A 16,945-nucleotide genomic window follows, 5' to 3' on the forward strand; every position below is an offset into this window, starting at 1 on the left:
CATACTTACAGTTCCTCCGCCAAACACCTAAAATTACCTTTGACTTCTCTTGCTGATCTAACATGAATTAAATTCATCAGAAAATACTGTTCATTGTGAAAATTAAGGGAACATAGATATTAAATATGAAAGTGTTGTTGATTTGGAACACATTAAAAGAAATACTGAGTTTACAAGATAGGAAGTTATATTTTCACTCTGTTCTTCAATGACCATTCCGTTCCCACATATTATGCCTATTTCAGAGAATGCTTTTAAAGAGGGGTCTATATTGGATAGTACCCAGAGAAGGGTGGAATGAAAATTAATCCAAAATTATTTACAAAAAAATAATGGAAAAAAGTGAAGATTAAATCCAGAGGTATCAAGGACCTAAAGAAAAAATAAAAACAGAAAGAAAATAAATGGCCACAAGGAGGAGCCAGAGGATGAATATAGGATAGAATTTATTTTGAAATGTATGTTCATCCGATCGGCATAATAAAATACCCTGATTAAAATAAAGGGTTATGAAGACAGACTGATTGCTTCAAATCCCAAATCCACTGTTACTTGTCTGGTGACTTTTACAAGTTAATCTCTGTGCTTTATTTTTCTTATTAGTAAAACTGGCATAGTACCTACCACAAAGGTAATTAATGCAAGCATATAGAAACAATAATAAATGATAGCTATCACTATCATTATATCAGAAATAAGCTTAAACTATTCTCAATGATCTTAAGATTGGAAGGAAACTTGCAACTTCCCAGGCACCATGGCTAAGTCCAGCCCCACGTCTCACCAGTAAAGTTCCATTATATGATTTTTTTCATAGCACTTATCATGATCTGAAATTATCTTGCTCTTTTCTTTCTTGCTTCTTTGCTATCTGTGCTCACCACCCTCCACTAGGATATAAGCTCAATAAGAGCACAACTCTTGTAAGTTTTGTTCAGCGCTTAATCCCCAGAAAATGAACTAGTACTTGGGACATACACAGTGATAAATAAATATATGTTCAAATAACTGATTAATTAATTCTCTCTGCAATGTAAGTTTAGTAGTAATTTTAACAGAACACCTTATATCCCAATATACTGTGACATGAATCCTCAGTTCAAATACACTTGACCAATTAACTTTCCTTGGTCACATCATACTCATTCAAACTTCCCTAGCTTTGTTCAGATGTTTGTCCTGCCTGAGACACATTTGTCTTTCCTCTCTCTTCTTATGCAATCTTTGCCTTTCCTTCAAATCTTAACTCAAGTCTTATGTATTTCATTTGATTATTATTTAACTTTCTTACTTACAGATATTTTGTAAGCATGTGCATGATAAACTTCTCAGTGTTACGGGTGCAGTCTAACACATTTTTTCCTTCATTTTCTCCACTGTGTCTAACAAAATGCTCTGCTACCATTGTCTGATGGTTATTCATTGTTTAGTTCATTAATATTTAATAAAACACATTCCACTTTTCAATCCACATGTTTAAACTTTCTGAAAACGAAAGAAAAATATTGATTATGCTTTTTTTCACGACAGGAAATCCTAGCCTTCTCCAAAGATAAACAGAGTTTAATATGTGTGTAGAAGGCTAGTAAGTCAAAGGTAAACCAACAATTTTAATGCACAGGACTGAGATAAGGAACAAGATATCACTGATAAATGCACCCAAGGGCTAGCTTAAAGATGGTGTACATTTAGAAGTCTGTAAAACGATATCACCAACTGCAAAATGCTCATTCCTTTTGATTTTTTCAGTTTAGAGACATTATTATAACACTCATTGTAGTCAACATGACTTTCTTTTTGTCTTTCTCTTCTACACATCCACTAGTCCTCGTTATATGTTGATCAGTCTTATCCACAGTGAGGTGCATTCCACTAGTTTCCTTTGTTTTTGCATCTCTACTTTACCATTGTGATCCTAGTGTATTTTTATTCATTCTTCAGCTATAAAGGTAGATAATAGAATCTGGACAATACCTAAATTCGAAAGGTGTCTTTATGTAGTGGAAAGAACTTGGAAATTAGGTAGATGGTACTGCTTTTTACAAGAAATATGATCATAAAAAAGTCCCCAAATTCCTTAAACTTCTCTTTCTACATGTGTAATGTTAGGGTGAAAATGCCTATTGTGCACATATTCTTTCATTCACCAAATATCTATTGTATGGTAACTGTATGTCAGTCACTATTTTAGAACCATAAAGTACATTCTTGTGGGGATACATGACAAAAATGTACACATATCGGAAGACTATGTGTGGGAGCCATCCTGTGGCTGAGCGGTTGGGTTCGCATGCTCTGCTTCCGTGGCCCAGGATTTCGCCCATTTGGGTCCTGGGCAGGGACATGGTACCTCTCGGTAGGCCATGTGGAGGTAGTGTCCTGCATGCCACAACTAGAAGGACCCACAGCTAAGATATATACAACCATGTACTGAGGGGATCAGGGGGAAAAAAGCAGAAAAAAAAAAAAGAAAAAAAGAAGACTCGGTGTGCCAGACAGTGATGAGTGCAATGGAAAGAATGAAGGAGGAAGAGGGATAAAGAATACAGGCTGGCATGTGGTGGGGTGAGAGAAGTGTTCTAAATACTAAAAAATAAAGGGTAGCTAAAATCTAAGACTCTGTGCTCCATAAGGACTAAGACTATAACGTTCTCCGTGAATAATCACCACCAATTTCAGTGTCTGAAGCATATTCAATTAATAAAATATTTGCTTTAAAATAAATAATTTATGTAAAAGTGACTCAATCTCTATAATATTAAAAAAATAAAAATTTTTATTCCAAATTCAAATTCATCAGGATATTTGGAATAAAGGACTTTTTCAGCTACACTTTCCTAAGCCAAGAAAAGAGGAAGTGATAAAATATGCAAGCAGAAATAAAATGTTAATGATAAGCCCTTTAGGGTGACTAAAAAGTTATCTAGAAAAGCCTCTGGATTTTGGAAAAGGAAAGAGAAAAGTCTGTTATATCTATCTCTTTTTCCTGCAGTTCTCTGCTTAGTTTTTGCTAACTCAGCTGGTATTTATAGGCTATGTAGAGGGAGGAAGCAGAATTAAGACTAATGTTATCAGGGGCTTCGTTGACCCTGAGAGTCTCTGTACTCACCCAGTGTATTTCTCACACCACAAGGCCATGTTTGGGGGATAAAAATAAAAGTATATATATATAAGTTATTTATTTTTTTTATTATCTTTTTGATGAGAAAGATTGTCCCTGAGCTGACATCCATGCCAACCCTGTATGTGGGATGCTGCCACGGTACAGCTTGAAGAGCAGTGTGTAGGTCCTTGCCCAGGATCTGAACCTGCGAACCCTGGGCCACTGAAGCAGAGCACGTGAAATTAACCACTACACCACCAGGCCAGCCTATATATTTTTATAGAACGTAGATCTTAACACAAGACACTCAGCCTGTGGCTAGAGTAATCAAAGATGCAAAAACCAGTGACGCATTACAAACATTAAGGAGAAAGAAACAAGGGAGAATCCAGAAGCCAAGATATAGGAAAGGAATATTGTCTGAGGCTTAGTGTTACTCATTTCAGCTTTACCTACTTCTGGTGTTAAATGGACAATTTTAAGCATTTATGAATCAAAAAGTAAGCCCAGCATATTCCTGGTTGTTTGCAAGAAGAATAAATGGGATATTTTTATAGTTAAATCAAGACCTGGAGATGTGGAAACCTGAACAAAGCAAGCTAATTGTTGTATTTCATACCTTCTTATACTTTCTGTTGATTGAACAAGAAAACATTTACAATAATTCTAAGGCTTCCAAGTGTCCACTGATCTTGCATTTGCATATTTGATTTAACTTACTGATAAATTTCAGAAGTTACTTGTTTGGTTACTAAGAGACCAGAATAAAGCTTTCTTGAAAACATGTCAGTTGAACTATACCTTCCACACTCTTTTCTCTCTGTCACTTAGTCACAATTATTTTTCAGTGTTTCTGTACATTTTGCAAAAAAACCCCACTACAGTAAGGCAGTAACAGAAAGAACATAGAAGAGAGGAGTTAAGGTGAAAGAAAACCCTTGGGTTTGGTGTGTGAGTAAACGCAGGCAATGGAAGAGAGGGAGGGTCAAACTAATTCTCAGCCTGTGCTGGAAGATTGGGGCTATCATGCACTGTCAGGAAGAGTGAAGAGTTACTTTGGCTGAAACAGAAGTTACTCGAACAGAAGTAGCGCTAGACGAATGGTGGAGTAATGATCTGGATTTACCAGCTTATGACTGGAAAACACTGAATATTTTAACTGAGATAAGAAATTCAGTGACAAAAGTGGGTTTGGGGATTTAAGAAATTTGATTATTTGATTTTTAGACATTATTAAATTTGATATTTACTTAAAGTAAGTGGGATTTTGATTAAATATTGGTTTTTGGTAAAAATATTTAAATCATGCTAAGTTTGGTTTTTAAAAATCAGGCAATGCCTTTCATGTTTGTTTTGTTCGTTCTTTACCTCATTCTCAAAATAATTCGAGGTATGCCGGGAAAGAAATTTTAAAATAAAAGATTATTTTAAGTGAATTGACAAAGAATTCAAAGTGGAGGAGAAAAGAAGAAAGAAAAATATATACAAGCGGTGCTAAAGGGAAAGTTAGTAAACAAAATACTTGACACAAGACTATGTGATTACTATATTGAAAAGTAAAGCTTTTCTGGCCATGGAAGTTTAACAAAAATATCTGCTATAAAAGTATACAAGAGCAACTCTAATGACAAAAGAGACAGCACCCTCACCAATATGCCTACAAGTACAGCAGCTACCTTTCTATGACTGTTCTTATAACTACTCTCAATGTATGCTAAAATAGCAATTTAGAAGCCCATTTCATAAAGTTAAACATGTGAAATACTTATTATATTGTGACATAAAGAGCACTGGAATATAATCTTTTCCCCCACATAGTTCTTCATCTAAGGACCACTATACTTGAAATTACATGAATTCATTGAGTTAAGATTTTCCATTCCCGGAAATTCACTTTAAAGTGCAAACATTACTTGAGTGCAATACATCAAGTCACTAACTGCATTAGTTCACTTTATTTGATTGTTTTCCTTCTATACCTAAATTTGAGCGATATGAAGCCTGCCTCAAGTGAAGTTCTCCAATTTCTGAAAAAATTTGACTTGCAAAAGATGCAAGAATTTGGATGAATTCTAGGTCATAATTAGGAATGGTCTATTCCAGCCCAATACCATGAAACATCTAATTTGGCCCAAATTAGATCAAATTATATTAAACTCGCTCCTCACAAAGGGATAGACAATACATATATCTGCTGGTATTTTACCCATGAGTTTTCATCAGAAATTAGTTTATTGAAACAATATTATTTAGATTCTGCTAAGGTTAAGATGAAGCATGAACTTTTGTTCTTTGAAAGGATACACATGATGGAATATTGCTTCATTTAGAGTTGAAGATAAGGAAACAGGAAACAAATGCCATATCTACTCCTTTACCACAAGTTATTATTATTTTTGTATTTTCTTGTTCAAGGCCCATGTATCTTTAAGCAGCTATGAAAGTGCTTCCTGGAAGGAAAAAAAAAAGTGCCCCAACTCATATGGCTCCACCTTACCAGAAACAGGAGCATCACAGACTGACAGACATTGAAATCATAAGAGTGGACACTAACTACATTTTGCAAAGTCATTGAAGCTTGAGCTCACTTGTAGTCAAAGGAAAGTCATGCAAGATGAAGATGGATACATGACCTTAAATATTGAAACTCGAAAACCGACTCTCACCTCAGGTAAGAATGCCCAGAGCCAGCAAATTGGGAATTAATTATCTTAATAGGTCAACCTAGTTTCCTCTTTATCCTAGTGATAGCACATATAGTCTTATTTTCCTGAATGGCTTTCTTTCTCTACAGCACTTGAGTAGTATCTACGGAGGTTCAGATAGATTTATTTAGAATATAAACAACAAAAGGTACAAGCAAGTAACATTACATTAAGGCTTGTAGAGTTTAATGCTGGAGAGAATAGAAACCAAGGGGATAAGGGGAGAGAATGTTTCACAATCCCATTTTCTAAGATGTCAGCAAATGGGTGTGATTCTCCAGTTGTTGATTATAAAAGCAATTATTTATGAGAGTGGGCACAAAACAAAACAAAGACAAACACACAAAACCTTAACAGTTAGTTGTATTTTGACTCAGAGAGAAGTCCATTGGGGATGGAGATGGATATGTGGAATGGGAGCTGTATAGTAAACACTATTGATGATCTCCACGGGAACACAGCCAAGATCTTCCAATGAAGATATTTCTATCACTTGGAAAATTCTGAGAGGGCAGGGACGGGGTGACACTGCTCCATAGCCATGTCATACTGCCAGCCCCCAACATCTTTATTGTATTCCCACAGTTGACCCTGCTTCCTCATCTTTGTGGCGTGTGATGGCTTTGATTCTGCTGGTCTTGTGCGCGGCGATGGTTGTTGGGCTGGTGGCTCTGGGGATCATGTGTAAGTATTGACTCATTGTCAAAGATTTGATCTGAGGAAGGCAATACCTAAAGATCCTGGTGTATCCCACTAATCTTAATTGTCATTATTGGACACTATTCTGATCATCATACATGTAGCTCAATATATTCTCAACAAAGGAGAATACTGACCTTTTTCTTCTGATTAAAATCACCTTTTAAATTTTTTTTATTAATTAAAAATTATTTCAAAAAATTGTAAACTTGGCTTTAAGATCCTCTTCAGAATGGATTCACACTTTTAAAATTTTCTTTTTCTCCCTATCCGACGTATTTTAAGATTTAGTCAACCTGGAATTTTCTCAGTTTCACAAGTAAGTCCTATATCTCCTTGCATGAAATTTGGCTCATTTTATTCCCTCTTCTGAAGATGTCCTCCTTCTCATTTTGTTTAATGAATTTATTTACTTCCATGAAGAGACGATTTATATCCTACCTAATTAATAAATATTTTTTCTACCTGTAAACTTACAAGTCCTCTAATGTCACATTATCATCTGTTTAGTTGTTGCTTGTTTTTATATTGTTTACTTTTAAAAGATATTATAGGATTCTTCATCTTTTATTTACCTGAATACCACAGCACTTTGAGCACAATAGGAAATCGATATGCATTTTTTAAATGAATGGATGTTTTGGTATTACATGAAAAACAAAATGACAGCAAAATGCACCTCTGTGAAATCTGCTTAGAAATCTGCATTCAAGGAAAGTCAAAACAACAGCTTTGGGCGTGCAGTTTGATGGTGGCATTTTCTCATTTGTGACTGACTCCTTCAAATAGTTTGCTTGTCCTGGATAATTCTCAGATGCCAGTCTTGCATAGTTCCTAATTTGTTCTCTATACCCCCTTTACCCTAATCCCTTTTTAGCACTCATTTACTCGTGTATCTAGTAAACACTTCATAGATTGATAATTCTACTGAAATTAAAATTAATTGAAAGCTCTTTACACCATCCTTATTATCTTGATTACAACTTATTATGTAACTTTTACATCTAGCTGTCACACAGCAAAACTACCTACAAGCTGAAAATGAAAATCTCTCAAGAACTCTGCAACAATTAGCAAAGAAGTTTTGCCAAAATTTAATAAGACAATTGGAAAAAAAGGACAATTTAAGTAAGTATGGCTTGGTAACCTCTTCATCTTCTCTACCTCTGAAGTATTTCTGCGATGCTATTTGTAGGGAATTTTGAGATCTTAGGGAAACATGGGGAAAAATTAAGCCTGATTTAGAATGAAAGGATTGCTATGCTTGATTTCTCCTGAAGGCCATAAATGCAGCCCGTGTGACACAAACTGGAGATATTATGGAGATAATTGCTATGGATTCTTCAGGCACAACTTGACATGGGAAGACAGTAAGTGGTACTGTATTGATCAGAATGCTACTCTTGTGAAGATCGCCAACCAGAGCATTTTGGTAAGGAGATTTCTATGTCAAATATTTTGGAGTCAGAAGGAGAAAAACCTCAAGTGAAACATTTGACTTTAAAAAAATATATTTTGGGGGCTGGCCTGGTAGCATAGCAGTTAAGTTCATGCACTCCACTTCAGGAAGCCGGGGTTCACATGTTCAGATCCCTGACAAGGACCTACACAGGGCTTATCAAGTGATGCTGTGTCAGGCGTCCCACATATAAAGTAGAGGAAGATGGGCATGGATGTTGGCTCAGGGCTAATTTTCCTCAAAAAGAAAAATAGCAAAAACAAAATTTTTTTTCATGTATTCCAGTTTGTGCTAATCTGAAACCTTGTCAAGCTCAGTAAAAACTACAACATTTGAGAGTAGTAAGAGGTGAAATAGGACTATGGGATTTTGAGTTCTGATCTTATCTCTGCAACTGTCTTTTAACCTTTCTCAACTTCTTTAATTCTATTTACTAATTCATAAAAGAATCTGGAAGTATAAAGAAAAGTAATATGATTGTAAAATATATGTAACAATGTTATGCCAATATTACATGGCTTCTCAGTGCCTGCTAAATTGTTGACAACTTGAACAAACCATGATGCAAACTTCATTTTTTTATATGTTCTCCCAAACATAGTTTTGGAAGCAATCTCATTTGCATAACACGCAAGATTTCAGTTGAAAATTTTCTGCTAACCATCTCCTTTTCCACAATTCCCCCCTTGACAGCTCCTAACAAAGTCTCTATTTTCAAGCAAAATATGTCCACATCCACTCATGCGCTTTCCTTTTATTATTTAATGTAACTTTTCTCTTCTTTGTGAATCCTGGGTGCAAGCCAGAAACCAAGCCTTGGCATCTCCCTTCTACCCTACAACAGGTTTATCAAAACATATTTTTTTTAAAAGGCAAAAATTCTTGGGGCCGGCCCCATGGCTGAGTGGTTAAGTTCATGCGCTCCTCTTCAGCAGCCCAGGGTTTTGCTGGTTCGGATCCTGGGCGCGAACATGGCACCGCTCATTAGGCCATGCTGAGGCGGCGTCCCACATGCCACAACTAGAAGGACCCACAACTAAAATGTGCAACTATGTACTGGCGGGATTTGGGCAGAAAAAAAATCGGCAACAGCTGTTTGCTCAAGTTCCCCTTTTAAAAAAAAAATTCTTTATGCTATTTATCCTACAATTTCTAATATAGTTATTATTCATATTTTTGAATATTAAAAAGTAAAGCAGACATAAATTGGAATAGAAGATCAGGATTTGGGTTATGTGCAGGCAGAGATTCAACATTCAAATATTCAAACCAGTCATATTCTACAGAATTGCTACAGCTGATCAGCAAAATTGATTCATACTTTTTTGAGAGCTGAAGTACACAGTAGTGGACCAGACATGAGGATATTAGTCCAGTGACGTTCATGATCATTTGTGTGCCATGTTATTCTAACTTGCTATACTATCTACTTACTTTTTGTGGGCTCAGACTCACAGAGAAGAAATTCCGATAAATAAATTAACTTTTCTTTCCAATCAGGCAAAATAAGAGAGTGTCTGGAAATCTCAACTCCTACAAAGAGATTAGTTGGAGTCATATAAACGTGTCTTGAATCTTAGTACTCTAAATTGATGACAGATTGGAGATTTATAACTAAAAGAGGAAATAATGTAATTTTTGAGAAATAATAGTTAAATTTCAGACAGACTTCAGGTAGAATATACTCCCTATAGTGAAGTACATAATGTGGATGTATTTAAAAGAAAAGAACAAGAATTAACAGAAAGGTGAAAAGTGGCTCAAGCTTTAAGAAACAAGCAGTTAAAAGAAATAACTTTCACATAATATCTCTTACGGAATGCCATTTTGTCTCATATGTCTGTTAAGAAGCTCGGCTCAAGTCATTTTTTATTTGCCAAGAATGCCTTGTCCCCTATCTGCTTTTCTGGGAGGAATGAGAGTATTTAAACATTTGACCTCTTCTTAATTTTGTTGCCTGTAGATTGATTGACTCCATTAATTCAAAAAATATGTGCTGGAACTATTCCAGGACATGAAGCCATGCAGTTAATGAAACATACAAAAAGCTCTAACGTGATGGAGCTTATATTCTAGTTGGACCAATAAGCAATGAACAAAACAAATTAGTATATAATATAGTAGATAAGAAAAGTAGATATGTGTCATTTGTGAAGGCCTTTGAGAAAGACATCATATAATTCTCTTTTACCCAATCCACTAAAACAAATTAATAGTTATGTATGTAAGATTTGTGGGTAAGCTAAGCAATGAAACTAAAGCAAGTAGAAGTTAAATCTAGGGAATATAAAGTTTCACCAATAATGTATTTCTTCTTCATTATCCTTCTGTAGTTGTTTACCATTTATCTTATTTAAGAGACATATATGAGACTATTTGGACGTCTAATCTTCAATCGATGGAAGATAAACACAGAGAAAGATTAGAATATCACTTATCTTGTGTACAATTTTTTCCTGTGTCTTACAAGTATTTTTTATTCCAAAACAAGTGAACTTGGTACAATTCTAAATACCAAATATAGTTAGTTAATATTAATATATACAAATAATCCAAACTTTTTTTTTGGCCCAGGGTCTTGTCACGAAGCTTTATCTTTATGTTAGTACAAGAATTGTGGTAGTATTCTGACCGTTATATTTAATTGTGTTTCCAATAGGAATATATCAAAAGCAGGACATCATTAATTCGTTGGGTTGGATTGTCCCGACAGAACTCTAACAACATGTGGTTGTGGGAAGATGGTTCAGTTCCTTCTGAAAATGTGTAAGTCAGTGGACACTCAAAATACAAGGCACAACTAGCAATTTTTATTCCTAAGATCCTCTATCCTCTTCAGTGCAAGTTACTTAACAGTTGGGAGGTGGCTCTATACCCTACCATAGGTTATAGGAGCAGCAGCTGAGTCACTTGCACCCTAATCCTAACAAGAGAACACGGGTTATGAGACGATTCTACTTTCCCTACCCACCCATTCTTCTGCTCTTTATCTAAGGTACAATCCACCTCTATTCCCAATATTTTTTCCCATTAATTTCTACCTCAACTTTACCATTGGAACATTTTATGTGTTCTTTTTTTTTCAGTTTGATCTAATTCTTTTCACATATTTTTAGAACAAAATTATCATCCTCATTATTTTATAGTTGAAAGTTATTATTTTGAGGATTCTTTTGACTTTGGTGTCATTTTACCTACTCTTCCACCCCAGGGATCTCCAAGAATCAGGCACATCATCATTCACAAAGTGGTTGTAACGTCCATGTTATGAGGCTCCATCCTTCCACAGATAATCCAGGCAAAAGGGACAATTGTATTAAGAGTTCCTTAACGTGACTTTCCATTCTCCAGTCTCAACAACTGTTTTTCATTTTGTATATCAAAACTGAAATGGTAAAACTAAACTGACTTGTACAATCTGATCATTAAATTTTTAGTTAATTTATTCAAAAGATATTTATTAAGTATTTACTGAGTAGGAGCCAAGGATACCATAGTACAACAAGCCTCTTCATAGCTCTTGAGCTTTATCTCTTACCACTTGCTGCCTCATTCACAACATTGCAGGCAAACCGATGTTCCATCTGTTCTTTCAACAAATCAGACTTGTTTTGTTGTCTTAGGACTTTAGTACTTGCTGTTTCCTTCTAGAATACTCTACCTCCAGAACTCCATGACTGGCTTCCCTTCGTGACTCAAGACTGTTTAAACGTCACTTCCTCAATGAGACCGACTTTAATTATTCGAACTAAATTAGCCTCCCTCCACTCACATCCACTCGAGTCTATCATATCACACTGTTTTGTTTCTTCACGACTCTTACCACTCTCTGAAATTTTCTGTTTATTGGCTTCTTACCAATATCCCCCAACTATAATGTAAGTTACCCAGTAGAAGGAATCTTGTCTTCATTTACCACTCTATCATTAGCATGTAAAACAACTTTGGCACATAGTAGGTATTCCATAGATTGTTGGCAAATAAATTAGTAAATATACATTCTTTGTCCTCTTGTCATAAGCAGTCTAGCAGGAAATATAGACAAATTAACAGACCATTGCAATACAGTCTGCTGTCTTATATCTGCTACCTTATAACATTATAAATCCTCATTTCAAAAATACTTAATCAGCTTACTTTTCCTTGAGCTCATTCCCATTCTGTTCAGCTACTTGCCTTACAGAGCTCTCCATCTCCTCTCTATTTATCTAAATTCTACCCTTCTTTCAAGACTAAAGTATGATCTTCTATTAAAAGATGAAAAGATAAAGCCTTTTGCATAATTTCAGATCCCCATCCATCTTTTGGTTTGGATTCCTTTTGTACCTAGCGTTTACTTGCTGCTTAATCTTATGCTGTATTAAATTGCTATTGAGCTTTTCAAATGTACATACTTTATACTCTCAAGCAGACTGGAAGTTTACCAGCAATGTAAAGTTGTGTTTTACTTATTTTCCCCATACTTTTTATTTCCACTTTGTGCAACAAAACATCATACATAGAGTTTGATTGTTGGTTGTTTATTTAGCTTTCTAAGGAACTCATTCTACCTTTTCCATTCACAGGTTTGAACATTCTGGAAATGAAGGAGAAAATATGGATTGTGCTTATTTTCATAGTGGGAAAATTCACCCTACCTTCTGTAAAAACAAATATTATTTAATGTGTGAGAGGAAGGCTGGGTTGGCGAAGGTGGATGAACTACTTTAATGCAAAGAGATAGGCAGGACATCACACGCATGTGCTTGATTATACAATAAAAGACCTGGACGCACAAATGACTAGCCATAAAATTGATTGTTTCTCCCTTTATTCCCCTTGAAGTCATCCTTACATTATCTTTCCGACCAACACTACTTAGTCCCATCTTTATATATCCCTTTATACTAACGGATAACTTAGTCTCTTCTTTACACATCCAGAAGCTAGTCTGCGAGTTGATCATTTGTTTCCCAATTGTTCTATTTCCATCAATTTTCTTCTTGTCTTTTTTTTCTAGTTGAAATTTTATTTCACTTACATATTTATTTTAGATGAACTGACGTTTTTATGATAAGAAGTTATCCTTTTCTAACTCACTACGTTCTTTCTTTTCTTTCTTATTTTTTCAATTGAAGTCACATTGGCTTATAACATTGTCTAAATTTCAGGTGTGCATTATTATATTTCAGTTTCTGTATAGTTGCATCATGTTCACCACCCACAGTCTAGTTTTCATCCGTCACCATACATGTGTGTCCCTTTATTACTTTCGGCCTCCCCCACACTCTCTTCCTGTCTTTTATTCCTAATTATCTCAACATAGTATGACTCACTGCATGTTCAGAAGAAACATATAAATTTAAAATTGGAGCAAGAAAAGGTAGGGCTTAATGGACTTGAGCTGAGGATAATATCTAAGTTTGAAAACTATGCAAAATATCTAAGTTTGAAAGACAGCATAAGGTAGTGGAAAGAATACTAAACTTGGAGTCAGTAGAATAATTTGTATGCTATGATCACTTATCTAAAGTACACCATGGACCAGTCATGTAGCCTCTTTAGCTTCCATTCTCTCCTATTTCACATAGGGTAACACTTACGTCTTTCACAGTTCTACAACCGAAAACAAAACTTCAGAGTATTAACTAGACCAAAGTCCATTAAGGCAGACACCACGACTTTCCTATTGGCTTTTAAATGCCCAGCACCAAGCACAGTTCCCGGCTCAGAGCAAACAGAAAAATATTTGTTTCTCATTGTGTGAGATAATTCATTGAAAAGCTCTGCAATCAGTAAAATACTATACAAATGTAACTTCTATTCCAAATCTACCTCTGGTCAAACTCAACAGCAGTAATTTTCTGTGCAAAAGAAGAAAAATAAGGTTTCTAACAAAGCTGATGGAATTGAAAATGAGTAAATGCTTCTTAACAAGGCCCATAGGCTAGCAGAGGGAACAGCAAGTAAAAATGCTTTATCTAGTTCTTTTCCTGACAGTTCTATGCTTGGTTTTTGCTGAGCAACTCAGGAAGCATTTATAGAACATGTGGAGAGGCACCCTTTAGCAGGATAACAGGAAAAATTGCATTTCTTTCCCACAGCTTCCCCGAAGGTACTCTTTTTTCTTAAATTAGTGGTAATAAAGTGTATGAATGATTCTCAAACATCTCAGCTGAGGTGTTGTTAAAACATGCAGATGTTCAAATACAAATACTTATGGTATTCGGTTGGAAGGCTGAGGAGACACAGAAACCTTTTAGCAAGCACCCCCTCTTGATTCTGATATGAACAGTCTTTAATAGATTGTGAAAAACATTACTTTAGAATTTACTCCTTTATGTGGCTTTTGATAAGTTAATCACATTAAAACTCGGTTTCCTCATCTTTGAAATGGGTTTAAATATTATTACCTGGTTCATAAGGTAATTGTGAGGATCATTTAACATAATTATATAAGACATTGAGCAGAGTTCCAAGCATGCAATAAATACTCAATAAATATGTATTACTTTTATAGATTTGTGCACTATCGCCCAAAAGACACTGGAATATTTATCTTTTTTAGACTATCAATAAACAAGCAGTTTTGGTGGAGAAGGCAAGGAAAAATAACAGAAATACCTCAGATCCTGCTTCCTCTTTGAATGACACGAGATCTTTGCTTTCAGGGGATATACCATTACTTTCCTATTTTTATTGTTTATTTAGAGAAACCAAATAGGACATAACAGTTTAGAAGACTGTCCAAAAATCAGCCATATCTTTGCACTTCAATGTTTTATCTCCCCCAAATGGAAAAACGTATATTTATACATCACTATGAGATAACTAAATTTTGAAGAATAATATCTTAGTGCGTGGCAAAAACGCAATTGAAAAATGTAAACCAGTCAAACTGTACCTACAAAGATTATTTTTCCTGGTACTCATATTGAAAGCATATTACACATGAATTAAGAATAGTACAGATTTTAATAGCATGGGTTCTGTGATCAGACCACCTAGTTTCATATACTAACTCTTCCACTTACTGCATAGGTGAACTTTGGTGAATAATTTGACGTCTCTATGCTTCAATTTACAATTGTTACAAACGTACTAACAGTGGTAGAGCTGTTGTGAGAATCAAAATAATTCATGTAAAAGCCCTTTGAAACAGTAGCTGGAATGTAATGAATAATAAAGAACAGGTAGTATGATTAAAAGCATCAAGAGTAACACAAGTAACATATTAATGTTTTATTGAGAGAGCCCAATGGTTCCTCAAAGAAATTTATCAGAGAATATACTGTATTGGGGAAAACTAGATCTTTCTGAGCCTCATATTTAGTGCTTATAAAATTCGAGGGTACCTGGAAATTAATCACGACTCATTGAACTTCCTTGCCTGTGTTCTAATATTAGTCTTAATGCACGTTTGGTATGCTTATGTTTGTCCCCCTTTTTCTCAAGATAGAAATCATTCCATTGTAAAGGCTCTGGGGAGTTAAGCCACATTGCTTTTCAGATCAGAATCTCAGATCACTGAAATGAATATGATTTTAAAAATGAAAATCATGTGAAATATTTGGAGAATTTGCTGCAGATTCCCCATTTGCCTCCTGAAATCCTCTCAACCCCACCCTGTCCTGTCGCCTTGGGAGATAGAACTCAAATGAACGGCATTATCTGGGCAAACTTGGCCACTGGCTTCCAGATAATTCACTTATTGGGAGGTACTAGCAGTGACCAGAGGGTGAAAAGAGAGGGTGGTCAGGGTATTTATTTCCCTGGCTCTCGCTCTACCATGCCATGGTTTGGCAAAGGCTGCATGTTCTATATCTTAGACCATGCTCCCTCAGACAGGCCACAATGAGGCAATAAAGACCCTCCCTTTAACTCCTCAGGCCTAGGCGTCTTGATAGCTTCCCAATGCATTTTTCACCAGTCCTTTTTGGTTCCCATATCCTTCCCAAAGTCTTATAAACAATGCCTTTATTAAATGCCCTTAAGTTACCCCTTGAGTGTACCCTTTGTTTTCTTCTGTTACAGAGGTCAATGATTGATTAAGTGGGACACTAAAGTAAAAGAGAACATTGCAATTTTGCATACTGTTGGGATTTGCAGACAGCAAATTACCAAGACATGACCTTTGGCCATAAGGACAAATGACCAATAGATGAGTGATGATTAAAGCATCAAATTTCTAAATACAAATGCTGTAGTCACAGGATGTGGCAGAAATGGCCATCTATCCACTAAATAATTCATACTTCTTTTCCAGAGTGAAGTTGTCATAAATAGTTTGCTAGCCAGGCAAAAATTGCATTTATCAGGCCCAACCTTTAGATCCAAACATGGGCATTCCATTAGGGGATACAGCTGTGATACAGGCTACTTCTAGGTTATAGCTTTCAAGAAGCAAGTGTGGATTTGCCACCTTTTCTTTTCCTTTCCAATAGCTAGAAGTAGAGAATCCAGTGTTTTATAAGATAGGAACCTGTGTCCCATTTGGAAGAAAACTACCCACTAATCAGGATTACTCGAGCTAAAATGTCATGTGAGTGAGCAAGTTTTATTGTGTTAAGCAACTGGTATTTTGAGGTTTACTTATTACAGTAACTGCATTACCCTGCGGAATACAGTGTGTAAATTTATATTAGGGATGAAAACTCTTCCTAGCTTTCTTGTCAAAGGGTGCACAGTGGTCTATAACTTCTGACACCCTGGTTAGCCCAATGTGAGCTAGCCTCAGACCTTTGCTATCTAGATCATCCCCCTGCTTCATGTCCTATATCGAATATAAGTGCATTCCTTGCACTTTTATCCTTTTCATCTTAGTAATTCAGTGCTATCACTTTCAACATGCTACATTTTAGAAACCAGAACAATAACATATTCTATCGTTGGCCATTTGGAACTCAGTTTCTTTCTCATTTCCTTCTTTAACAAGTTGTGCTTTGGATTAAACTTCATAAACTTCAACTTTCTGGATGAATATGCATATATTCTATTCCT

General features: G+C 35.5%; 1 protein-coding gene across 1 annotated transcript; it reads left to right on the forward strand.

The window, feature by feature from the left end:
- The first annotated feature begins 5,522 nt into the window (after positions 1 to 5,522).
- CLEC1B (C-type lectin domain family 1 member B) lies at positions 5,523 to 13,861 on the forward strand. The gene is made up of 6 exons (XM_008534790.2): positions 5,523 to 5,774; positions 6,394 to 6,492; positions 7,516 to 7,635; positions 7,788 to 7,939; positions 10,626 to 10,732; positions 12,532 to 13,861. Exons 1-6 carry the CDS (start codon positions 5,711 to 5,713, stop codon positions 12,674 to 12,676), a joined length of 687 nt encoding a protein of 228 aa, XP_008533012.2. The 5' UTR covers positions 5,523 to 5,710; the 3' UTR covers positions 12,677 to 13,861.
- The last annotated feature ends 3,084 nt before the right edge of the window (positions 13,862 to 16,945 follow it).

This window comes from Equus przewalskii, chromosome 5 (assembly GCF_037783145.1).
Source record: "Equus przewalskii isolate Varuska chromosome 5, EquPr2, whole genome shotgun sequence".
NCBI lineage: Eukaryota > Metazoa > Chordata > Mammalia > Perissodactyla > Equidae > Equus > Equus przewalskii.